Source organism: Grampus griseus, assembly GCF_964374135.1.
Source record: "Grampus griseus genome assembly, chromosome: 11".
Taxonomy (NCBI): Eukaryota; Metazoa; Chordata; class Mammalia; order Artiodactyla; family Delphinidae; genus Grampus; species Grampus griseus.
This window is the reverse complement of record NC_139005.1, coordinates 14,180,592-14,207,635: the sequence shown is the minus strand read 5'-3', so window position 1 is coordinate 14,207,635 and position 27,044 is coordinate 14,180,592. Positions and strand designations below refer to the sequence as shown.

Genomic DNA, 27,044 nt, shown 5'->3' with positions numbered 1-27,044 from the left:
AGATTTGCAATTTCTTCACATCCTTGCCAATGCTTATTGTCTTTTTGATTATAGCTATCCTAGTTTGTGTAAAGTGGTATCTCATTGTGGTTTTCATTTATATTTCCCTAGTGGTTAATGATGTTGAGCATCTTTTCATGTGCTTACTGGGCATTTGTATATATTCTTTGGAGAAATGTTGGATCCTCTGACTATTTATTTATTTAAAAAAATATTTATTTATTTGGCTGCACCTGGTCTTAGTTGCAGCACATGGGATCTTCGTTGCCGTGTGCGGGATCTTTGTTGCGGCACGCAGGATGTTTTAGTTATGGCATGCAAACTCTTAGTTGCGGCATGTGGAATCTAGTTCCCTGACCAGGGATCGAACCCGGGCTCCCTGCATTGGGAGTGGGAGTCTTAGTTACTGGACCACCAGGGAAGTCCTCCTCTGACCATTTAAAAATTGGGTTATTTATTGTTTTGTTATTGAGTTGTAAGAGTATTTATATATTCTGAATACAATTCCCTTATTGGATATATGATTTGCTAAATCTTCTCTTACTCTGTGAATTTTTACCTTCACTTTTTTTTTTTAACCTTCACATTTTGAGCCAAATTTCTATGAGCTAATCAGTTCAGGAATGACAAAATAATAATTGTGCTAATATTCTAAGTCTTACTTGAGCCAAAAACAACTAGAATTTAGCAAAAAATTTTTGTAGATATTGGCTATTCTTATCTATCTAAATCAGAAAAAGATGTTAGGAGTAAGGTGGAAATGAGAACTTATTTTTTTCCAGAAAGTTCTTGAAACACAAGTATGAACTGTAAATAATTCCAATGAAGCCAATCAACTGTTAATTGATTTTCTTATCATAGCATTATTTCATTAATTCATTCACCTGTACAAGGAGCTGTAGGAAATAAAGATAATTGATGATTCCCTCAAATAATATAATTTAAATATTAAAATAAAGTAGTATAAATAATCATAATGTATTTTTGAGAGTGACTGAGTCAATATTGAGTAATTACTATGTCCCAGGTATTATTAAGCCCTTGAGAAACAGAAACACTATGATGAACTGTTTTGCCTTAACTAGCTCTCAGTCCAATATGGGCAAATTACATGTTTCACATGTTGCATGTAAACACATTGCAATAAAATGTAATTCATAAAGAAACAAAGCACTGTACTAGGAAGATGTGATCAATTTTACTTGGCAAGATCAAGGAAGGATCCACCTATAAGACGCCTTATAAAAAGGGGAAAAGCTGCAAGCTCAACTAAAAGAAAAATTCTATATCTATCTATCTGTCTGTCTGTCTGTCTATCTATCTATCTATCTATCTATCTATCTATCTATCTATCATCTATCAAGGAAGAGTGGGCATCTGGGCATGCAGTAATTAATGGAAGACATCAGAAAACTGAAAAAAATATTCAATGTGAGAGGCACAAAACATGTAGGATTTTAAGATAATTTGTAACTTTTTTTTTTTTTCTTTTTGTGGTACACGGGCCTCTCACTGTTGTGGCCTCTCCCGTTGCGGAGCACAGGCTCCGGACGCGCAGGCTCCGGACGCGCAGGCTCAGCGGCCATGGCTCACGGGCCTAGACGCTCCGCGGCATGTGGGAATCTCCCGGATCGGGGCACGAACCCATGTCCCCTGCATCGGCAGGCGGACTCTCAACCACTGCGCCACCAGGGAAGCCCGATAATTTGTAAATTTTGAGCTTGGAAGATTGAGCGGAACCTATTAACGCTTACAAATAATAGAAAAAGAAAACACTTTCTCTCCCTTTCCCATGCTAGAAGTTTTATAAAAGAAACACATTTTAAAATAAACCTAAATTAATCCTTTGAAAAGTCCTTTGTGTCACTTTCTCTCCCTCCTTTCTCCTTCATCAGGATCTTGAGAGAGAATTTAGAATAGAACTGGGTGTCACAATTCTTCTCTGACTCTAGAGATTGCAGACTTTCTTCATGGCATCAGTGAGCTGATGCCATCAAGACAGACTTAAAATATTTCTTCTTGGCTTTGAATATGAAACAGAAGCCAAGGAAGAGCTGCTTCCCCAAACCAGAGCCAGACACCACACTTGTTCCCTCATGCTTCTCCTTAACTAGAAGATGACGTCATTGCCCCACCAGATCCCCTACCCCCATGCATTTTATTCTGAGGGAAGATCTGAAGAATATTTAAGGGATAGCTTTTCCTTTTATTCTTGTCATCATCATTGGCTTATTAACTGAAAACCTACTGTAAGCAGGGTATTTTGCCAGGCTTTGCATGTTTCAGTAGTAAAAGATATTGTTTTAATTTTTAAGAACTCTTTTCTTTTGAGAGGGGGACAAGTAGAGAATTTTATTTTTCCCTATTCAATTTTTTTTGTTGTTATTTCTGTAACAGCAAGTAGACTCTCCATTTAGGATACTATGGCCATTAATTATACTTCAAGTTTAGTACAGAAGACACAATTATAGTTTAGATTTGTTTACAATTTATATTCATAGTTTACATTTATCTAAATTTAATATTCATAGCTACTGAAATTGGAAACAAATGGAATTGCTATTGAATTAATCATATAGTCCTACAGCTTTTCTCTTCAAATTTTTCTCATTAGTAATGTCATGCCTGTCATGCAATTCTTACCTGGAAGTCAAAAGTCCAAGTGCCTCCAAAGGGTGAGAAAATTTCCATCTTCTCAAAATGGTATGCATTTCCGAAACAGTTGTTTCATCCCATCCAGGGGCACTACCCAGGACCAAAGGAAGGGAGCAATTTTCATTATTGCAGTAGAGGCGATAAAACCATAAGTATCTTCTCTTTTCCTCAGAGAGTCTGCAAAACCAGATTGGAAACTATAATTTACTGGAGTTTGCTACACTAACAAATGTTTGCTGTAAATACACAGTACAAAATGTTAGTCTAGTTCTTGGACTTTTATTTTAGTTTATTTTGGAAAACAAGTCCTTTATCTTTTGGGGACAGTTTGATAGGTTATTTTATCAGCTTATTTCCCACTAAATTTATTTTTTTATAGAAAAGTAAAATGAAATAAACTTCAGTTCAGATAATTCACATTTATTTTTCCTCACTTTTATGCTTGCCACTTTTTTAAGAAAGTCATTTTGGTTGGCAGAGTCTCTGTCTCTTTTAAGGCAGACCAAGTTTATCTGAATCCTGCAACATGTACTACTTAGAACAAAGTTGCTTAACCATTTACTTTCTTACATTCTTTATAAATTAACTTAGACCCAAGTGGGCCTGTGGAGAAATGGCCTATTTTGAAGACCATAGTCCTTCATTTCAAAGTAAGTTTCAATCAGAGTTCAAAAAACTTTTTGCTCTGAACTCCAAAAACAAAGATCTCAATTTATCCCTGGATTCTGGCTTTAAATTCTCAGAGTTTGCTGGAAGTTTGGGGTTAAAATGCCAGTGAATAGGACTTCCTTAAGTGCTCAAGTGTTCCCCTCTGGAGAGTGGTCCCAACAGAAGATTTAAGTCTAGGACAAGGGCCATTGATTCACTGACAGTTTACCATGTTTTGCTTACACTCCAGCAAAAGCATTCAAGACCATGGTTCAGCTGAAGGACAGCATTTCTCACATGACAATGACAGCTTTTCAACACTGTCTCCTCCAAACTGATACTCTGTTGCTCAGCTTAAATTAACTAAAACTCCCAAGCAGGATAATAAGAATTATTGAAAGACTTTAAATATCGATATTTCTCTACAATTTCTTCTGAAGCCATCTTCATCTGCAAAGTGAAAGAACTGGATTATAGAGGATGATTTTTGAGGTACATTTAGTCTCCTTTTCTGTTTTGTCACTACCTTCCTCACCAGAAAGCCCTGGAAGAAAAAATTCCATAACCAACTTATTTCTATGGTATTAAAACAAGTTATATTTTCCTAACTGAATTCATTTTTTCAATATTGAACAGTGATTTTTTCTCTTTTACCTTCTTTTATTGAAGCATAATTTACATAAAAGAGAATACATGGCTTCAGTTAATTAAATTTTGCCAAATGCATACATCAAGTAAAAACTACACACTTTTCAAGATATAAAAGTTTTCTTATGCCACCAAAGGCAAGCACTAGTATGATTTCTTTCACTTTAGACTATTAGCTATTTTCAAACTTCATATAAATGGAATCATAGAGTAAATATTCTTTTAGTTATAGCTTCTTTCACTCAGTATGTTTTTTAAATTACCCATATTGTTGAGTGTATCAGTAGATTATTCCTTTTAATTAATGAGTACTCTTCCTTTGTATGAATATATCACAATTTGCTTATCCTTTTTCATATTTGATGGACATCTGTGTTGTTTCCTGTTTGGGGATATTATGAATAAAGCTGCTGAGAACATTTGTGTGCATGTGTTCATATGGGTGTATTTTTCATTTCCCCTAGAAAGTACTAAGGAGGGGAATGACTTGGTTGTATGTCATATTTTTGTTTAACTTTTGAAGAAACTGTCAAACTATTCTCTGAAGTAGTTGTAATATTTCACATTATCATGTGTAGGGTATGATAGAACCAACTGTACGGCATTCTTGCCCACACTTGATTTTTGCCCATTTAAAAATATTATCCGGGCTTCCCTGCTGGCGCAGTGGTTGAGAGTCCGCCTGCTGATGCAGGGGACATGGGTTCATGCCCCGGTCCGGGAAGATCCCACATGCCGCGGAGATGGCGGCTGAGCCTGCACGTCCGGAGCCTGTGCTCCGCAACAGGAGAGGCCACAACAGTGAGAGGCCCGCGTACCGCAAAAAAAAAAAAAAAAAATTATCCAAGTCTTCAGAGTGTAATTAAAAGCATACTGATCATTTGAAAAGAAATTATACATTCTAACAGGTGTATAATTGTATCTTTATCATTAATTTGGGGAGGACTAGAACAGTCATCTTAACAAAAGGGGTTATTTTAATCAATGACATGATATATCCTTCCATTTACTGAGATTTTCTTTAATTTCTCTTAGCAAAGTTTTGTACTTTTTAATGTAGAGATGTTGATATTGTAAATAGAATTTTGAAAAATAAAATTTATTTTCTATTTTTTACTGGAATACAATTGCATTTTGCACATTAACCTCAAATGCTATGATCGTACATAATCACTCATATGAAAATACAGTAAGTTTTATTTCTTTCTTTCCAACTTCTATACATTTAACACTTATTTATCTTGCCATAGTGCACTGGCTAGGATTTCCAGTACAACACTGAAGAGGAATATTTAGACAAATATCTTTGCTTTGTTCCCAGTTCAGGGGGAAAGCACTCATTCTTGCACCACTTAATACGAGGTTAACTCTAGATTTTTCCATAGATCTAGATTCAACTCAGGAGTTGAAGTCTGAGGAAGTTCCATTCTACTCCTTGTTTTGTGAGTTTTTATCATGAATGGGTGTTGAATTTTGTCAAATTTTTTTTCCAAATATTTCAAGATGGTATGATTTTCGTTGTATATCTTTTTCCATTCTTTTAACTATAATCAAGCTGAATTCTTATTTTAAAATATATGCCTGTAAACAGCATAAAGTTGGATATTACTTTTGTAATGTAGGCTAACAATTTCTGCCTTTTAATTGGGGTTTTTATTAATTTATATTTAACAGAATATTGACATGATTGGGTTTAAATCAACCATATTGTTATTAATTTTTTTGTCCAAACTATTTCTCCTTTTCTCCTGCTTTCTTTTGGATTTTTTTAAATTTAATTTTTGTCACCTTTTTGACTTTTAAATGTACTCTTAAAATTTGGGGGGTGTGCTTTCTTTCAAGATTATAATATTCTTTTTTAGCATATCACAGCCAACCACAATTAATGTTACACTACCTTATGTATAAGAATCTTAGAAAACTATGCTTTTATTTTTCTATTTCTCATTCTTTTTATAGTTGTTACACATTTTACTTTCATATATTGCAAACCCAGCTGTATATTGTGATTTTTGTTTAAACAATTATTTTTTTAATAAATTAATAAATGTGTAAAAAATGTGTATTTTTATTATCTACCTATTTTCCCTTTGTGGTGCTTTTCATTTATTCTTGTAGATTTGAGTGTCCATCTACTTATCACTTCTTTTAGCATGAAAGATTTTCTTTAAGATTTCTTATAGTACAGATGAGCTTATAACTAACTCAGCTGTGCTTAGTTGAAAATGTTTTAATTTTGCCTTAATTTTTGAAATGTAATTTTACTGGTTATAGAATTTTAAGTTGATGTATTTTCTTTTCCCCTTTCAAAATGCAAGATAATGTTATAATGTCTTCTGGCTTCCATTGCTTCTAATGAGAAATCCTCAGTTAATGAGTAATCTGCTGAATTATAGTTGTTCCCATGGATGCAATTTGTTGATTTTCTCTAATGTGTTAGAAAAAAATGTATCTTTATCTTTAGTTTTCAGAAATTTGACTATAATGTGCTAAGGTGGTGTGTGTGTGTGCACATGCACACATGCTTGGGATTTGCTAAGCTTCTTATATCTGTGGGTTGATTTTTTTTTAAATCAAACTTGTAAAATTTTGGCTATTATTTCTTTCAGTTTTTTTTTTTTTTTTACTTCAATCCCTCTCTTCTCTCCTGTGTGTCCAATACACACATATTATATTACCTGATATTGCCCCACAGGTCACAAGGCTCTATCACTATTTTCAGGTTTTGTTCTTTCTGTACTTCAACATGGATAATTTCTATGGCCCATTCTTCAAGATCACTGTTCTTTTTTTCTTCATTATGCAATCTATTAAGCTTTTCCAGTGATTTTTTAAAAAATTTAGATATTGTTTTTCAGTTCCTAAATTTCCATTTTTCTACTGAGACTTCATTTGTTCACTCATACATATCTTTTTATTTAAATCCATAAAAGTCTTTATAATAGTTTTAAAATATTTGGATCTGTTTCTGTAAACTGCTTTGCCCCATCTTGGACTATGGTTATATATTCCTAACTCTTCCTATGTCTAGCAGTTATTGATTGTACACTAAACCTTTAAAATTCTGCATTTTGCTATCTTTTGAGTGTTGAATGTTTCAATTTTTTTAGTAGTCTGTTTAATTACTAGCAGAGCAGCTTGATCCTTTTGAGGCTTGTTTTTACGATTTGTTAGGCTAGGTCAAGTATACTCCTTAATCTTGGGCTAGAGCACACTTACTCCTAATATGCATCTTTCTGATTCCTTTATTGAATGCTGGGGTGTGGTGATCTTTCTCTATTATTACTAGTCAGAATTTCTATGTCTCCCAGCATTGGGCAACCTCTAGAATCTACATTTATTTCACATCTCCCTGTAGCAGTTCTTTAGCAATCCCTACGAAATCTCTATCTGCTCAAGAGTAGCTTAGTACTCAGCTAACTATATAAGGGGACACCAATACATATTTCTGTAGCTCCTAACCTGTACATCTTCCTTTTCTCTACTATTATGCTCTGTAAATTCCAGCTGCCTCAGCATCAATAAACTCCGATCTCTGCTTTTTTTTTTTTTTTTTTTTAAATCTCAGCAAGACCTGCATGCTCTTCTTTAATTATACCTCCCAGATCTATGGTACAGAAAATGCCTCTGGGCTGAAAGTCACTTTATTCATGCGTTCACCTTAAGGCCTGTCTGTTCAATTTCTGAGAGCAGTTGTTTCATATGTATTTTTCTTGTGTCATATTTCTTTAATTCAGGAGGATTAGTCTAGTAATAGGTAATCTTCATGGCTAGAAGTGGAAGCATAATTTCTTTCATACCAAATTATTTTATACCTTATGTTCCAGGATTTTCTTTATATCTGACATATTCTTTTAGCTGTCATCAAGAAGGTGTTTTTCTTATTTTTACAAATATTATAGGTACATTTTCATTGAATTTCATTGAGTCTGAACTTTCCGACTGATTACATTTGATCAATTTGAAAGAAGGAATAATTAAGTCACCAACTAAATGATAAAATGTGGTATTTTGAAAATGAATTTAATCTGTTTCTAACACAAGTTTTATCACATTGAAGGCTGGTCTCCATCTGTTTTCACAGTCCAGAATGAAATTGTACTCTACTGAGCACTGATAATTGTATTTGAGTGGGTGAAACAGAGGAAAATGTTACTTATTTTATAGTATAAGTTATTCTCTTAAATAGAAACTGAAGTATAAAACCAGTCAGAAATCACTGGGGTTAATTTAAAAACACAAACCTTTAATATTTAAAGGCAGTTACTGTGCTTATTATTTGTTGGTTTTGATATTTTTTGTTTGAATATTTTATAATTTCAAAGTATAGTATCTTTTTATATATTAAAAATCTCTCATTACAAATATATTAGCCTCTGATATGTGACACACTTGTTAAATGCAAGGTTTTATATTTTTGATTAAGGAGTATAAAAAGATGCTTCACCTAGTTAAGATGACAATAGTCTAGTATAAGAGTCTTTCAACATTTTCAATCCTTAAGGTAATTTTTATACCAAATTCTATGCAAAGGAACTTTATTCATTATAACATTTATTTTACACATATTATTTATCAGGCACAGTGTAGAACACTGGAAATGTAGTGATAAACAAGACAGATAGGTTCCTTGTTCTCTCAGTTCTTACAAGCTAATAAGAAAAAAACACATTAATAAACAAGATGATAATAGATTCTGCTAAGTGTGATAACATAAAAGGTAATAAGATAGATTGTAAAGAGAGTAAAACTCCATTAGGTAGGGTGATCAAAGAAGGGCTCTTTGAGAAGATCACAATTAAGTGAAGACCTATAGGGTGAGATGATTCAGTTATGTGAAGAACTAGGAAGGAGTATTTCATGTAGAGGAAACACCAAATAAGAAGGCCTTGAGATGGGAGAGGGAATATAGCACATGTGAAGTATGTGAAGCAAACTGATGTCACTGGCTTGAAGTGAATGAGGAAAAGAGTAAGACAAGTTGAAATTAGAGATCAGGGGAGTAACAAGATTACCCAAAATGGAATGCTTGATCACATTCAACACCTCAGTCTGGACGGTCTCAAACTTATTCCTCCTCCAGAAAATGACTCTAACATCTGCCCAGTTCATCAATTCAAAAACCTTAGATTCTCCATTGACTTAACTTGATTCTTTGGTTTTTTAATTGACTTAACTCCTATTTACTAATAATCATGAAGTCATGTCTTCTCAACTTCCAAATATGCTCCAAATCTAGCCATTATTACCAGTGTCCACTGCCATCTCCCTAGTTCTAGTGACCACGACCTCCTGCCTAAAATATTACATAAGCTACTCTGCTGTACTGCTTGCTTCCACTTACTTCCTCTCCAATCCATTCTTCAACTTGTAGTCAAAAGAATCACTCAAAAAGATTATTCAGATCACATGCTACCCCATTCAAAACCTTTAAATAATTTCTTATTCTTGGAATAAAATGCTTTATTATGTTATATATGTATATCACCACAAATATATGTGTGTGTGTATATATATACACACACACACACACACACACACACACACACACACACACAAAGAGTTGCTTTCTTAGTTTTATGCTTTTTCCATGTTAGTAATGAGCACCATAAGCTGTGGCTTAGATATTACCAAATATTAAAGTCAAATAGTAATTACAAAGAGAGAATTAGTATTCTCTTATAATTCTTCCTGGTCTTTTTTTTTCCCCAGAGAATTACTGTTTGACAAAATTTAAGTATTCCTTAGTTACTAATTTAGTGCTATTAAAACATGATTTATTTCTGTTCTTTTTTAATCTGCCATTATAATTAAATTTTGCATTTTCCTGTTTAGTAGGACATTTTCCTGTCCTACTTGAAGGACTGAGCAATGTTCTATCACTGTTAAATGCTGATCTGTATCAGTCTCTGCTTTGTTGTTTTGAACTGAATGATCTCCAATCCTTTTATCTTTCCTTTGACCAAACAAAGTTACTAAATGCCCCAAGGGGAAAAAAAATCTTTAAAAAACCATGAAAAATTACTAATTTATTTCCTAAACATCAGTTGATCATCCAACAGGCATGATTTTAGGAAATGAAAGGAGTTACGTGGGAAGGAAGGTTCACTCTTGAAAGATATGAGTGCTTCTAGTATGACTGCTGGTATCATGAACAGCAGGCAAAATTCCCTCCCAAGAACTGGGTCACTTACAGTAAGGGAGACTGTTTCTGTGAAAGTCTGGCAATATGTTTTAAACATTCTTTGGGTGGTTCTTCAAGATCACTTCTATTCTCTTCAGAATCAAGTTTCATATATTCCCACTCAGTAGCTGGAAAATCAATCTGAAATAAATAAAATGGTTTGCCATGTATCAAACGCCTGAAAAATGCATTTTTAATTTAATGATTTCTATCTTAGATTTATAGAAACTAAAGTAAAATAAATACCCTATATTTTCTGTGCTTTTTATTATTTAAAAATAATTTTAAAAGAATCATTACAGTTTGGACTTGGTGTTTAAATATACATGATATTTGGCAAATCCTCAATTATTTATATAAATGGTATATAAATTAGTAGACTGTAACATTATCTTAGAAAAAATGAGAAAAATAATAACATATGAACTTTTCATACAGTTAAATGTTACATTTTTGTTCAGTGCTGAAATTACATCCTTTCCAATTTTCATTACTAAAATGTCTTTCTATTATTAAATGATGAAAATTATAGATGGTAATTATACTTTTTTCATAGTATCACTTGATAAAATAAAAAGAGTTACTTTATGTTGGTCTCTACTATCTGAAATCTGTGAACCACTCTGTGGACATGATAGTGAAATCTTCTCTGGTAAAGATCTGTTTCACGAGTATAAAACCAAATAGAATATTTTTGCTGTGGCTCTATAGTTCAGCTTTATAGACAGAGCTAGAATGCAGGCCTTCTTTTTTCCTGGCTCAACATGCTTTCCACTAAACCATGTTTAAGTGATAATCTGATTCTAGTAAATAAAATAATAGTTAACAAAACATACAGTTTCCAAGTATGTAAATGAGCTAAATATTTTACTGCCCAAAATATTTGCTTAAGAGTATCATATATTATTTTTCATTTTCATATTAGAAAAATCTAAAGAATTTATTTTTCTCTGCTGAACTACCTTAGGTTGTGATCTCAGAGAAAATGGAAGAGTATTATAAGGTAGAGTGTGAGATGCAGTTTAATCTATTTGGGCTCTTATTTGAAAAAGTCAGCAATTTTATTCTGTAACCTTTGCAATTTGTTGCAAAATTTGTTTTTGGTATAAATTTGTTATAATTATCAGTTACTATTCCAACATGAAAAAAGAACTAACAGAAATGCTAAACCAAAGCAATATTATAGTAAATTTTGCCTCTTGACAGAAAGAGTAATCTTGATGCCTTGGAGAGAAGTGCCTGCAGTATTAGCATGTTACACTGTACTCTTTATGTATCCAAATGTTTTAAACACATAAAACAAAAATACTAGAAATAGTATTTAATGAGCTAATTCAATTTTATGTTGGTCCTAAGTAAAGGCAGGGTAGATGAGAAACTAAAGGTAATAGATGAGAATACAGTAGTACATGAGAATACAGAAGCTCCCTGTGAACAATCCATAATAAATTCTTTGATATATTTCAATTATGAAATTTTTTTTCATTTCTGATACATGAATGAGGCCCTATACAAACTGCATATCTTCATATATTATGAAGGCAAACAGTTACTGATTCTTGAGCCACTTATAGAAAAAATTAGGATTTTCCCCAATTGTTTCTTGTTCTAATTTTTCATAAAAGAGAAAATCACCCAAAGTATGTGTTAACGTATTTGCCCAAGAACTCTTTTTTTTTTTTAACATCTTTATTGGAGTATAATTGTTTTACAATGGTGTGTTACTTTCTGCTTTATAACAAAGTGAATCAGCTATACATATACATATATCCCCATATATACTCCCTCTTGCATCTCCCTGCCATCTTCCCTATCCTACCCCTCTAGGTGGTCACAAATCACTGAGCTGATCCCCCTGTGCTATGTGGCTGCTTCCCACTAGCTAGCTATTTTACATTTGGCATGACTCTTTTTGAATTATGGTTTTCTCAGGGTATATGCCCAGGAGTGGGATTGCTGGGTCGTATGGTAGTTCTATTTTTAGGTTTTTAAGGAAACTCCATACTGTTCACCATAGTGGCTGTATCAATTTACATTCCCACCAACAGTGCAAGAGGGTTCCCTTTTCTCCATACCCTCTCCAGCATTTATTGTTTGTAGATTTTTTGATGATGGCCATTCTGACTGGTGGGAGGTGACACCTCATTGTAGTTTTTTTTTTTTTTTTTGGTATGCGGGCCTCTCACTGTTGTGGCCCCTCCGCGGGTTGTGTAGGCCTCCTGTTGGAGGGGAGTAGTGCTTGTGTTCTGATGGATAAGGCTGGATCTTGTGTTTCTGGTGGGCAGGACCACATACAGTGGTGTGTTTTGGGGTGTCTGTGACCTTATTATGATTTTAGGCAGCCTCTCTGCTAGTGGATGGGGTTGTGCTCCTGTCTTGCTAGTTGTTTGGGGTGTTCATCACTGTAGCTTGCTGGTCGTTGAGTGGAGCTGGGTCTTAGCGTTGAGACGGAGATCTCGCTGTTTGATATTAAGTGGAGGGCAGAGGTCTCTGGTGGACCAGTGTCCTGAACTGGTCCAGTGTCCTGGCTCTCACACCTAGAGGCACAGGCTTGACACCTAGCCAGAGCACCAAGACCCTGTCAGTCACACGGCTTGTTGTCCAAGCCACTAGAGTAGAAATGAGGTGGTAAGTGAAAAAGCAAAATGGCTTCTGCTAGCTCCACAGAGACTGCGACTGCTGTAGCGGGGCTGTGCCGCCACAGCTTGCAGTCCGCGGAGCAATTGGAGTCACGAAGGCTTCCTGTGAGTCTGTTTGGGCCGCCCGGGTTGCCCGCGTCATGGCTGCCAGTGCCACTCTGAGCACTCTGTTCAGCTGGCTTTCTGTTTTGCCATGCGGCCGCTGCGTGCAGCTCGGGCTCACGGCTCCTCCTGCCCTGACAGTTTGCCAACTGCTGCCCTAGAATTCTTTTGAGTACTATGCATTACGGAGGAGGAAAAGGTAAACATTAACAATTAAAATAGGGTACAATATGTATATAGCACCCCAAAGCTGTGTTTCAAGTTATTAATGGCAAACATGTGACTCTTCTCCTTTCGTGGTCGTAAGCCACTAAGTCTGGCCTTGGCCTCAGTCTTTTTTTTTAATGGAATGCTCCAGGAGCATTCTTTTAATGTGTGCACTGCATGTGCCATGACACCTATTTGTCAAGTGTTGAAGATATACTCCTGTTTTCAAGCAAAAACAATTATGAGGCTCTTTCTTCTGGGGTACAGGCAAATACTCAGACCCAGTCATCCAAACTTCTAATTCATACCTCCTTAAACATTTGAATATTAGCTTCTTGTGTTCCACTTATCCATCTTACTTTACTTCCTCCCTCATCCTTTTCCACTTACACTTGGCCACCACGGTTTCTACTATGACTTCATGTCTTGGAATTCCTTGAAGGAGCTGCTGTGAATGTCCCTAGTGTCCATGATCCACAACCATGCCAATAAGGTGTCCATGGGCTTGCTCAGACCCCCATGATTCTTTCAGTTTGTTCAAAGAAATGCAGCCTGACTGTAGATGTAGTTTGGATATTATAAGGCACACAAATATTGGACCATAAGTTCTATGCAGTTCAAGGGAGGGAAGGATGCCTACTAACTAGATGGCAATTGCTGTGAGTCTCAAGGAAGGAGCTGTAAAAGAGGGACCCATATAGTGGTTCAGTAGTGAAGAGAAAAGAACCTATGCTACATTAGGGCACAAACTGTACTGTGGTCTAAGGACCAGGTACCAATATTAAGACTGTTGCCTCCCCATGACATTGCTGATAATTAAGGATAAGCAGGTAATGAAATGTTAGGTAAAGGAAAATACTTTGCATGAATGAGGAGGTAAGAACTATGGTTTAAAGAGAAGGACTGCTCACACAAGAAGAAAAACTGAACATAGTGGTATCTATCAGAATTCCAACAAGCGGACCAAAGTGCTAAGTTTAGAAATATCTGCAGGTTTGATTATTGTAGTGATCAGAGGTATGGACACATATCAGTAATTTACAAATACTGTATTCCTGGTGCTATGCTAGATTCTGGGGATAAAACACTGTCAATGTCCTCAAAAATCAAGAAGTCAATGGGAAAGAAGTTCTTGAGAAAGAAATATAATGTAAATGTGTTGATAAAAATCTTATTGGCTATTATGTGAATATAGAGGAAGGGCACTTAACCCTGCTTGGAGTGGAAAGAGAGGAGGGGGTAAGAGAGAGATCCCTAGAGAAGGGTCCATGGATCCTAAAAGGTGAATAACAATTACAGACACTAAGCCTGAGAGATGGGCAGTAGATGGTGAAGGGAAGACGGTAGATACATTGCAGGCAGGGAATAGTATTCATAAATGCACATAAGGTAAAAGCAGGACAATGCATGTCAGAAACTATAACTCTTTCAGTGTTGCTGGAGCAACACTGTCAGTCAAGGAGTGGCAAGGGAAACAGTGGAGGGGGCTATGTTGTATTGCTCATCCTTAATTCTCTAGGTAGCGCTGAGTTCTTGAAGAGTATAAATGGGAGAGTGGCAGGTTCAGATTTACATTTTAGAAGGATCACACTTGTGGATTTTGCATTAGAGAATAACAAAACTAAAGTCAAGAAAAAAAACATCTAAACCGTTGTAACCTAGGAGGGAACTGTTGAACTAGGGCAGATGAGGTGGGGAATTGTGAGGACAGACATGAGGAACACATGGAGATAAGTTGGCAAAATATACTGTGGACTGAATATGAGTAGTGAGAAACAAGGAGACAAGTGAAACAGCTCAGTGTATCTGGGGGCATGAACAGACATAAATAATTCAGGGAGTGAAAGCATTCTGAGAGGATGGTGAGCTCAGTTTGGGATGTGTTGTCTTTGAAGCTGTCTACAGAATATCCAGGTGAGAAGCTAGGCAGGCACGTGCTTATATTTGTCTGAAGCTTGTGGTGTAAAGGAGTCTGAACTAAAGATACAGACTTAGAAGTGAACCTGCAAGATACTGTAAATAAAACCTTAGGAATGAATGAGACCCAGTTATTCCACTGCTGGGTATACACCCAAGATAAATGAAAACATATGTTCACACACAAATGTGTATATGAATGTTCATAGCAGCACTATTCTTAATAGCCAAAAGGTGGAAACAATCTAAATGCATATCAACTAATAAGTGGATAAAGTGTGGTATAGCTATATAATATAATATTATTCAACAATAAAAAAGAAATAAGTACTGATATATGCTACAAAGTGGATGAATTTTGAAACATTATGCTAAGTAAAAGAATCTAGCCACAAAAGAACACACATTGTATGATTCCATTTATATGAAATGGGCAGAATAGGTGAATCTACAGAGACAGAAAGTACATTAGTAGTTGCTTAGAGTTGGGACTAGGAAGTGATAGCTAAAAGTTATGAGATTTCTTTATAAAAATGAAAATGCTCTAAAGTTGATGTTGGTGAGATTAGTTGCACACATCTGTGAAAATACTAGAAAACACTGAATTGCACACTTCAAATGGGAGGATTGTACGGTATGTGACGTATATCTCAATAAAGCTTTAATGAAATTCTCTCAGGGAGAATATATCTACCGAGAATAGCAATGGGCAGCAGATGGAATCCCTGAGAACTGGCAACAGTGGGGACTAGCAGAAGAAGAGGAGTCCGGAAAGAAGACAGAGAAAGAATAACCAGAGAGAGTGTGAAGAGAAACCTAGGCCAGCAACAGAGGGGAAGAGTGTTCTGTAATGGGGAAGAGACAGTGCCAAAAATTGCAGAGAGAGCGCTAGTATGAAGAGGAACGAGAACAAGCACTGGATTTGGCAACTAGAAATTAGCGGGTTGCCTGACAATAGTTCAATGTGGTGAGGACAAATAAACCAAAATATAGTGAATTTAGACATGAATGAGAAGATGAGTAAGTAGAGAAACATAAAACAAAACAAGAGCAACATTAACTAAAACAGCTCTGTTCTTAGGGCTTAAATTATGAGTCACTCTACTAGATTGTATACAGAGAGAGGGAGGAAGTTGAGGGCGGTACAGGCTGATGGAATCATATAACAATTTGTCTCCATGTCTGAACTCAGATCTACTTCACTCTATCCACTGCTTCCAGTCAGCAGCACAGCATGAAAAAAACAAGACTGACTTGAAGGAATCAAGTTCTGTAACATATATCCCTTATCATACTGTGGTGGCAACAGTGTGGCAGTAATTGTCCATCTAATATAGACAGTCAGCAAAGTACAGACCTGAAAGAAGTTGGACAGGCATAGTACTGTACAATTCTTTCATTGCACGCAGGTGAAAATAGAAGGTTAAATGACTTGTTCACAGTCATAAAGTTTACTATTAAAGAGCTAAGACTAGACTCCAGATTTCCTAACTCTCAGCCTGACCTCTTTCCCTTGAGACCCACCCTGACTCCTTAACAACACTGGTGGCAGAACTTGCTTCTAATTTCCTTACCATCTCATAATCTTTAGGTTGAAAATTCTGCTCTAAATTTAGGTGTGTGTAATTAGAGTGGTGCTGGTTATTAAGGCTTTTAACTTTAATACCTTAGTAACTCCTATTTTATTTTGTATATTTCATCATCAAGTAAAAACATCTGAGACATTTCCCTCTATGTCTATACCATTTGAAATTATTTTGTAAAAGCAGATAATTTAACGTTTTTGCATACTGTTGAATTATTTCCATGCCCTCTCTCCTTTTTTTGTAAGATAAATTCTGTCATGGCTCCAGGTCACTGCTTTGAAATCTATGCTGCTGTCGAATGCTCGAAACTTTGCTTCAGATTCCACTTCCAAGAACTGTGTTCCTAAAGCAGCTGTTCCCTTCATCTGAGAAGAATCAAGGCGAGTCTCATCTGATAGTCTCCCTTACATCCTCCACCCCACCGCTGCTGCTAAAGGCCCAGATACTCATAAATTCATATCCACAAAGCTCTGGCAATGGTCAGACTTGGAAGATTTTGGTTAAGCTCAGGTGGTTTGGATCTGGCAAGAAATAGTCTGATAAGAAATGCACTCATCCTCTCAAAGAAAGTAGCTATCCTGTTACGAGGAAACATCTGCTAATCAGTAAGCCATCAATGCTGAGTGTTAGGATGTTGTGCCGAGATCCACCCTGAACAACCACTCTTTTTTATCATCATGTCCATGGATTCGAAGTGGATCTTTGGCTACTGTCTGGTGGCGGGGGGGACATCCTCCATCCTTCAGAGTGAAAGCCACATTTTTATTAGTATTATTTTTCTTTACCGTTTTTTAACATCTTGCTGTCCATTTTGCTAAACTTTGTCCCTCACACCCCTCAATCCAAACCTGGCAATTTTACGTACCTCCGGACTGCACTACTTCCCTCTAGTGTAGTGATCCTCACTGAAGGCAAATTTACCCCTAGAGATCATCTAACAATATTTCGAGGCATTTTTGATTGTCAGAACTGGGGAAGTGCTACTGGCACCTAGTGGGTAAAAGTCAAGGACGCTGCCAAGTATCCTACAATGCACAGGACAGTCCCCACAACAAACTTATCCTGTCTAAAATGTCAATAGTACCGAGGTTGAAAAATCCTGTTCTACAGAATGCTGCCCAGTTTTCCCGATGGAGATGGAAAGTCCATATTCCCTGTATTGCCATGTATGGGAGCGTCCATGCTTCACGTATCTGATGAATCTTATCACTTATAATCATGAAAAAATGAGGAAAGTGAGAAAAAAAATTCTCTGAGTAGAAAGGACCAAAGCCTGGAATCATTAACCACCTTTCATTCATGATTACAAATAGCAGAAAGTAGAGAGACTTTAAGGAAAAAGAAAGGATTTTTGTTTGCAGTTTCTCCCCCACTATCCAGGTAATTGCTAGTCATTTAGGAAACACACAACAAAAGAAATTTTAAGGAAACATGACACAATGAAGAGGCAGGTGTGAATAAGGTACCAAGTTAATAATATATACTAATGACTGTTTTTAGACAAAGGAAAGAAAAATGAATACGTATAATGAGTAGATTCATGGCAACACTCCATCCCTCTCCTTCATGATTGTGTTAGACACAGAATGGCTTGAAATTGCTATTATGTAAGCTGAGAGAAAAGTGCTTTGAGAATACTGAATGCAAAATAAAAGCAATAGAGATTTTACAAATCCCAGAAGGCTGGAGAAAGAAAAGACTATTAAAATGTGTGATCCTGGAAGAAAATTGTTTCTGTAATTGACAACAAGCTACTTATCAACCAATACTTGCTGTGTGTACTTTAATCTCATAGCCTGACACTTACCTGCAGGGTCACTGGGGATGGCTGACTTACATCCCACACTCCTGGAGCGATCAGTTCTTTGGGAGGCTCACTCTGTAATGTTGTGCTGAATAACATAGACCTGAGAATTGATTTGCTGCAAAAGACAACACACACGGACAGGCAGAAGTCACTTCAAAAGGGAAGCTATTATTATCTATAAATTTCTTTTGGAGTATAAACATAATCAGCTATTTCAGTAGCTTCATTCAGTAGCTAGAAGATAAATACAATATTCCTCAAGCCTAGGTACTGATTAGTGGTTCATTTCTAATGTACTGTAGGCATGGCTATGTCCATAGACACCTACATTTATTTTCCACCTAAGAAAATTGTTTCCACAATGGTTTCTAACAGGTAGCATTTACTCTTAATTTCCAACAATGTTGATTACAAGATGGGACCAGGAATCTCAAATTTATATTCTTAGAGTTATGACTCCCTTAAATCAATAAAGATGTTAACTCTTTTTTTTTCATCTTTATTGGAGTATAATTGCTTTACAATGGTGTGTTAGTTTCTGCTTTATAAAAAAGTGAATCAGTTATACATATACATATATCCCCATATCTCTTCCCTCTTGCGTCTCCCTCCCTCCCACCCTCCCTATCCCACCCCTCCAGGTGGTCACAAAGCACCGAGCTGATCTCCCTGTGCTATGCGACTGCTTCCCACTAGCTATCTACCTTACGTTTGGTAGTGTATATATGTCCATGCCTCTCTTTCGCTTTGTCACAGTTTACCCTTCCCCCTCCCCATATCCTCAAGTCCATTCTCTAGTAGGTCTGTGTCTTTATTCCTGTCTTACCCCTAGGTTCTTCATGACATTTTTTTTTTTTCTTAAGCACATTTTTTTGCTCCAGGGTGACTAAATTCCTTGGGCATCTTTAAAGATATGAGCTCTAAACTTATAGAATCAAAATAGTTGTGGGACTTCATAGAGGAAATGATTCTTTAAGCATAACTAGAAAGATTATTCATATTTTGAATATTTAAAACTATGCTGTAAATTACCATAGTAAATGAGAGTGAATACAGGAAAGACTTTAGACAGGAAGAATTCATGGATACTTTTAACAGCTTCAGTAACATCCAGATCCACAGAGGCTTATAGGAATTAAAAAACAAGCTACACCTGGCTTGTATATATGAATAAGATTATTGGTAAAATGTTCCATGATCAGTAAGAACAGTCTTTGATAAACAAACAAAATTAAAACTGTAGAACTTAAAGTCTATAAAATTAAGTTTATAAAGAACTTTAAAGTAAAGTAAGCCTCTTTGAAAATAACATAGAATTCTACCTTGCCATTTAATGGACAAATATGCAAAATATGAAGGAAAAAAATCCAACAAATAAAGTTGTTAAATCCTGAGTCTTCCTGAGGCTTGGCTTCTTTATTTTTCATATCTAAAGATATTGTTAAAAAGTATCTGCCCAAGGGATATATTTTAAACATTTTAAACATTTATAATTTTAAACATTACTGGGCAGATATCTTTATACAACCCAAGAATATTCTTTCAGCAGAATGAATTTTGAGTCATTTTTTTCCCCTTTGTTCTATTCCCTCCTCATCTGGAGAAAGTTTGTTTTGTTTTGTTTTGTTTTTTGGTATAACAATAGCAGGGACCAGTATTAGCAAGCTAAAAGTTAACTCAATAAGGTAAAGATTAGAAAATTATGACTGTGATTTTCTCTTTTACTTTTCAGAGTATGTAACCTTGCCCTAAATGGTCTGAAGCGTCCATCCTCTTGGGAAAAGTTTTGGCCTAGTTTCAGCCTGAATGTGAAAAGAAGGTCTAACACTAAGTTTGGAGGGCTCAGATGTTAATGTCCTCCACAGTATTTACAGAAAATTTTCCTAGCCACAGTAGAATCAACAGGAGTGAGGAGGGAGGATGTGGCGTATTGGAAGGGGAATGTGACAAAAGAAAAAGCCACAACTTTCTGGCAATTTGAGATTGTGGGAAGCAGAAGACAGAGAAAGAGGGACAGAGTGAGTATGGTAGATAGAGGTATCCCAATTTCCCCCTCTTCTGCCTATAGGAAGACCCATGGGGAGGAGTGTTAGATAAGCGAGCATAGCCTAATGATGAGGGCAGAGGGGACTCCATTCTGTACCTCAAGCTTCAGATCCTGGAAGAAAGTCACCTATTGAACTGCTCTTGTACCAACTTGTGGAGTGACCTTAAACTTAGGGCCATGTGACATACAGGCAAAAGGAACTCCTGTGTTTAGCTTTATTGGGTCTTCTTTGGTTTCTGTACAGAAGAGATGGAGCCTAGGCACAACTAAAGATATCTGTGTGAGGGTGTTTTCATAAAGGGGGTCACATGGTGGGGACAAAGGGCCTCTGTAATAAGGGCATCTGATTGAACCATCTGAGTTGAGGTCAGCTGGATGTCCCATATGGGTCTATGGTGCCTGCCAGAGCCCAAGTCACCCAGGGAGTGTCAGTAAGCCCTGGTGAAGCTGGGAGAGCACCAATCACAAGCTACACAAGATATAACAAATAACCACCAGCTTAAAAATGCCTTTGATTTGGATATCTAAGTAACTAGTTCAAATAATCTGTTTCTTTTCTGATCCTTTGTATCCAGATATCCTCTTAGAAAGAGAAGGTGTCGGGAAGCTATCTGAGTGACTGAGCATTTTATCCGAAGGAGGGAGACTGCATAATTCTAAAAGGACTATTTAAATTATTGAATTGACTAATTTTTTGTAATTGATGGAAAGTTGTTTTCTTCTCATTAGTTACAGGGTAGGAGCTCCTGATGAAAAGTGTGATATATTAAGTGCATTTTTCTTCACATTTAAGTTGTGTAATGAGTTATATTTATGGTCTTACTATATTTATACGTCTTGGCCATATTTCACTCTGAAAATCTGAATGACCTAAGCTGATTCCTACAAAAATGAAGGGACTCATTTCTCTCCTTTGATGGAGTCTGGATCAACAGTCACCCTGGCCTTAACCCTGAGGCATACAGGGAAGAGTGAAGTCAGAACTCTTGATTCAAATATGTGTATGAAATGATGTATCAAGCAATAGGGCATAGAGAGAATGAACTTCTAGCTGTCCAACTGAGGTTGATATAATACATACTTTAAGGCAATTTGGGGGAAAGGATGTTTGGCACCATTCTTTGGGTTCTCTGTGTGTTGGATATTAGCTAATTTATATTAGCTAAGGGACTATATCTAAACATCTTTTTCGATATTGTAAGCATGATGGGGACTAAATTTCCATAGACTTCTGTGAATAGAAAACACGAGGATAATGAAGATGATTAGTGGAATTAAGATGTTAAAAGGATGCATCTAAGAGTGTTGATGGTCTCAACAGGAAAGAGGATGAAAATGGAAACTATTAATACCCAAGTTGGTGGGGTTCATCAGTAGTTTTTTTTTTTTATTGGAGTATAATTGCTTTACAATGTTGTCTTAGTTTCTGCTGTACAATGAAGTGAATCAGCTATATGTATACCTATATCCCCTCCCTCTTGGACCTCCCTCTCACCACCCTGCCCCCCCATCCCACCCATCTAGGTCATCACAGGGCACCAAGCTGAGCTTCCTGTGCTTACAATGCTGTGAAAAGGTTTATTAAGTCAGTTAAAATTAAGCAAACAAACAAAAACATGGAAAAGGAAAACATGCCAGAAACAGTTCCATATAGTGGAAAGCACACCAGACATTATATCAGGACATCTGTACCCTGTCTTCATTAACTAGCCTTAATTACCTTAAGTTCTTTGAGCTTCTTGCACAAAATCAGTGGTTTTCAAGAGTTTTATATTTGTTTTCATATGGCTTTGTGGTTGGGGGAGTAGACTTTAGAAAGGTATTGAGGAGATGGCAAATAGATTTGACTCCAGAATTTCAAATGCCACCCTGCCCCCCCCCATCTAGCATGTACATAGACTGTTCGTTGATCTTATACGTGGAGATTTTGAATAAGATGTCATTAGAAAAGGACCACGCTGATAAATATAGCATTTCTATTCTTAAGGATCCTTTTAATTTCAATATTGTACCAATTCCTATGCCTAGAAAAACCAAACCAAAATCTGTGGCACCAGGCGAACAGATGGGTTGGTTTACCCTCTCTGGGTCCCTGTTTCCTCAGACAATAACAAAGTGGTTTGAATACATTAATTATTGTCATTTTTAGCTATAGGATTCTATACATCCATGGCTTGGCATTCTGAAACCAGCACTTCCAGAAGATCTCATACTGTAAAACTCTTTGGGACTCTGACTCTCATAGGTCTAACAGGTTTCATGCCCAAGAGCAGAGCCCAGGTAAGGCTGAGACAGGCAGTGAGGTTTTCACAGTGCATTCATGGAGCAGGGCATGGCACATAAGGGCAGGAAGGGAGGCAGCTTGATGTAGTAACACGTGTGGAGAGGAGAGAAGTCAGCCCTTCATTCTGGTTCTTGTTCTATTCCTAAGTAGCCCAGTGACCTCTAGCCAGCCCCTTTAACCTTCCTTCATCATAAAGATCTTCACATATAAATGAGATATTTGAATTAGTTGAGCTCTGAGGGTCTTTCTTGTACAGGATGGAAGAATGATAAGGAATTTTCATCCACAACTTGCTTCTATTATTTGATTTTAAGGATATACCTGAAATGATCATTTATAGTGGGATCAGGGTTGGCTACTCAGACAACAGTCTAAGGAATAAAATTTTATTAATATTAAGATTTATTTAGGCCTCTTTTGAAATTCCGCAAAAGATTCTGATTTTCCTGGGCTTTAACGCATCTCAGGAGCTCTGAAAATACCGATGCTTGGGCCCCTCCCCAGACCAGTTAAATTAGAATCTTTGGAAACACATGGGTTTATTTTTAAATCTCCCCAGGAGATTCTATTGTTCAATAAAGGTTGAGAATCTCTGCACTGAAGGAGTTTACCACAATTTAGAAATGCTAAGTAACCACCATACTATTTGTTTTGAATTTAAGTAGGGAAGGTAGGTCATAGAAATTATTGAGGTGAGAATAACACTTTCTTACTGCAGTGTGGAGGCATTGTGAATATAGATATGGTATAAGTCCTGTCTGCAAAGGAGAGGATTATAAAACTTTCGTGGGCAAAATTTTACTTTTTTTTTTTTTTTTTTTTTGCGGTACGTGGGCCTCTCACTGTTGTGGCCTCTGCCATTGCAGAGCACAGGCTCCGGACGCGCAGGCTCAGCGGCCATGGCTCATGGGCCCAGCCGCTCTGCAGCATGTGGAATCTTCCCGGACTGGGGCACAAACCCGTGTCCCCTGCATCAGCAGGCGGACTCTCAACCACTGCGCCACCAGGGAAGCCCATTACCTTAGTTTTTGAAACATATTTTTTAATAGGGTTGAAGGTGAATTTGTGTGCTTGAAAATGTTGTTTATTTTTATTTGTACACACTCTTGGTGCAGTTATAACCAGTACCTCTGAGTTTAATCTTCATTGGTTCTTCTGAAACCCACTTCTCAAAACCACAAAGAGATAAGAAACCTTTAATTTTGCATATTTTCAGGTTGTGTGTATCTTGGAAAAAATAGAGACATAAATGCTCATTACAGCTCCACATGGCTGGGTATGAGAAATACAAGTTGTAATAAATGATAGATTCAATACCAAATGTTTATGGGCAGGGGTCACTCCATGAAAGAAAATGAAATTAAGTGACTTATTTGCTGTGATCTGGAAATATCTCCATCAAATAAATTGGGTTAGAATCTCTGTAACTCAAAGCAATGAGCACAGTGGGAGTTATTACATCTCCCCAAACGGCCCACATGGTGGATTTCTGATGTCTTAAAAGATCTGGATTTCTTTAAGTTGGTTAGCCCAGGAGAGAGGCAGATTTTCTGATTTTCATAAGAAATAGTCTTTTGGAAATACATTTACAAATCCTTATTGAAGCTTTCTTTGAAGTAAGTTGTGTTTCTGTGATGTCTCATCATCCACAATTTTGCCACTTTCTCTTAGGAAAACCATTTAGTATCAGTCCCAGATGGCATTTCTTAAAGATGCCCATTGTCCATGATCACTTGCATATAAAGTGTTTACCAGAAGTTAAGTGACAGATGACAAAACAACATGGAGGCAGTGTTTTACTATCACAACCATGTAGAAAAAAGCTTTGAAGAGTAGCTTGAAAGATAAAAATATTCTAAACTTTTTATATGTTTAACATTTTTTGATTACCTGTTATGTGAAAAGTAGTATGTTGGATGATGAGCAGGCATAAAATGGATTAAATTCTTTTTCAGTGAATAACTGGAAATGTATTCTACAAACATGCTAGATCTTACAAATACTGCAGTTGAAACTTTAAAGAAACTCACTCATGAGATGGAAGGGCACCTGCATAGCTGCTCCTAGTGAGAAAGTAATGCAAGTTTTTAGCCCACAAATCAGATTTTTGAAATATCTGCTAACAGCAGTTGGTATTCCTTTTAGGGCTGAACTGTTTCTTATAGACTTTTGAAATTTTATTTCATTCTAAATCTCCTACAGAAATTGATATTTTTCCAATTCAATTTAATAAACAAACCTGTACTGATTGCCTATTTATAAGAGATACCATGTTAGATGATAGAAATTACAAAGAAAATACATTCCCTGTCCTCATACATGTGGAAATTGGCTATAACATGAAAACTAATAAAAGAGCAACACACACACAGCATGTCATAATTAACCTAATAAAAAATGATTTTAAAAATGTATCACAGTTGCTTTGATGATAATTTATTTATATTGACTAAATGTGGGAACTAAAAGCTGATGAATTTTCCTAACATTTTTATATTACCAAATCTTCCTAAAAGAGCAGGGGCAGAAACATCCTTTATAATAATATTAAAATAACAATATAGGTTCTATTTCTTCGAAAGTCATGTATTTTACAATTTGATTCTAAAGCAAGTCTTGCCATGGAAAAGTCACTAAGCTGTTTTATTTAAAATATTTTTTCCTTAATAACACTGAAAAATCATGTAACTGACTTTATCAAATATTCTAAGCATTAATAATTCCAAATCCTTATGGTTAAATCAACAGTTAATTTTTCAATGGCAATTAGTTCTGATAGAATATCAGAACTCCTATTTGGCTTACTTTTCTGAAAAATATCCTCTTAAAGTTGACATATATTTCTTCTTGGCAATAAAAGGTCAGTAAACTAATTACATTGAATAATTTTACTTCAGCCAGAATTTCATGACTTATATTGTTTCTAAATGACAGTACTGATCTAAATCATTTTGAATTAGTAATTCCAGAGAAACTGGCTGGTCACATAAGGAAAAGAAATTGAGATTGGTCATGCCAATACCTTTTCATGACCCAGTTGACAAGCTGAGCATGAGGCCTGTTTCTAAAGCCACTTCTACATTTTGCTTTACAGTCCCACTTTCAATAGTCATGATTTATATTGAGCTATCTCAATTTTAGAATAAAATGTCTCCTTGATTTTCTCATTATGCCAAATACAGCTCACTATACAGTTCCAAGGAGGTTTTTATTGAGATGGAAGTTTTATTAATCACAAATGATATACTTACTGTTTTGGAAACAGCGGAAGACAAGTCCAGGCCAATAAATCCGCATTGTTCGTTGCACAGGTAATCCCAAACAGTTTTATAGTGAGCATGGATTCCCTTGGAAGTGACTTTATTTCAAGAGGAAAATTGATTCTTAAAATAAAAGAAAGAAGTAGGTTATCTACCCATTTGCAACCATGTTTTCATAAATATTTCCTTGTAATATAATGTTATATGACAAAAATATTTTAACTATTTGAATCGAGGCATCCTCTTAAATTTTGTGTTGTATCTTGTAAAAGTAGAAATATAGCAGAAGTACATAGAGTAATGAGATTGATTACTCTATGGGGATTGCTATAATTTTGATATATAAGTTTATTTTTAAAAATTACAATAACTTGAGCAATTACAATTACAATTACATAATAAAAGAATGGTTAACATTGTCTTAGGGAATGAGGGGACGGCAGGAAATAACTCATAATGGGTCTTAAAGAGTAAGTTGGTTACAATCAGATGGAGATTTGGAAAAGAATATTCCAAGAAAAGAAAAGTGCATAGACAAGGGCATATATGCATGTAGCTGAGGAGTGGTGAGCAGCTCATTGTGGCTAGAACACAGAATGTAGTCAAGGTGATCTGGAAAGTTATGGAGGATGCAATTAGAAAGACAGGTGGTTGCCAGGATGTTTAAGAACTCTGTATGCTAGGCAAAGGGATCTAAGATTTTTCCTAATGGCAAAAGGAAATGTTTAAATGAGAGAGCTAAAAGCATAGAGAGTTGTTTATAATTTTAAATGTGGACTATTCTGGGTGATAATGAGATTCCAGGAATTTGGGGGCTGATTGCTGAGATGTAACAGACAATACAATTCCTGGATATGTCAAGGTGAATCAAACTCAGACCCTGGATGGATTGTAGATATGGACAAAAAAAGTGGCTAAGGATAAACACAAGATTGTTAATAGTGGAAAAAACCTTGAATTTGGGCATTGAATCCACCAATATATATGAGACTGCCTAGGAGGTTATAAATGATACTGTAAGATTGGGAGGGGTACACCTGGGTGGTAGAAGTATCTAAGA

The 27,044-nt window shown here is 36.1% G+C and overlaps 1 protein-coding gene across 4 annotated transcripts in view; it reads right to left on the bottom strand.

Moving 5' to 3' along the window:
• Positions 1-27,044, bottom strand: part of PIK3C2G (phosphatidylinositol-4-phosphate 3-kinase catalytic subunit type 2 gamma) — a gene marked incomplete at its 5' end in the record, with an annotated part of 329,467 nt that overhangs the window by 230,233 nt on the left and 72,190 nt on the right. For 3 of the 4 annotated variants that reach the window (XM_082666092.1, XM_082666093.1, XM_082666094.1), the window contains 4 exons: positions 2,644-2,832; positions 10,146-10,276; positions 18,394-18,508; positions 25,976-26,107. In XM_082666092.1, coding sequence (XP_082522218.1) covers positions 2,644-2,832; positions 10,146-10,276; positions 18,394-18,508; positions 25,976-26,107 — 567 coding nt within the window. Of the gene's footprint in view, positions 1-2,643; positions 2,833-10,145; positions 10,277-18,393; positions 18,509-24,754; positions 24,788-25,975; positions 26,108-27,044 lie in introns of all 4 variants that reach the window. The other variant, XM_082666091.1, reaches the window with a different exon arrangement.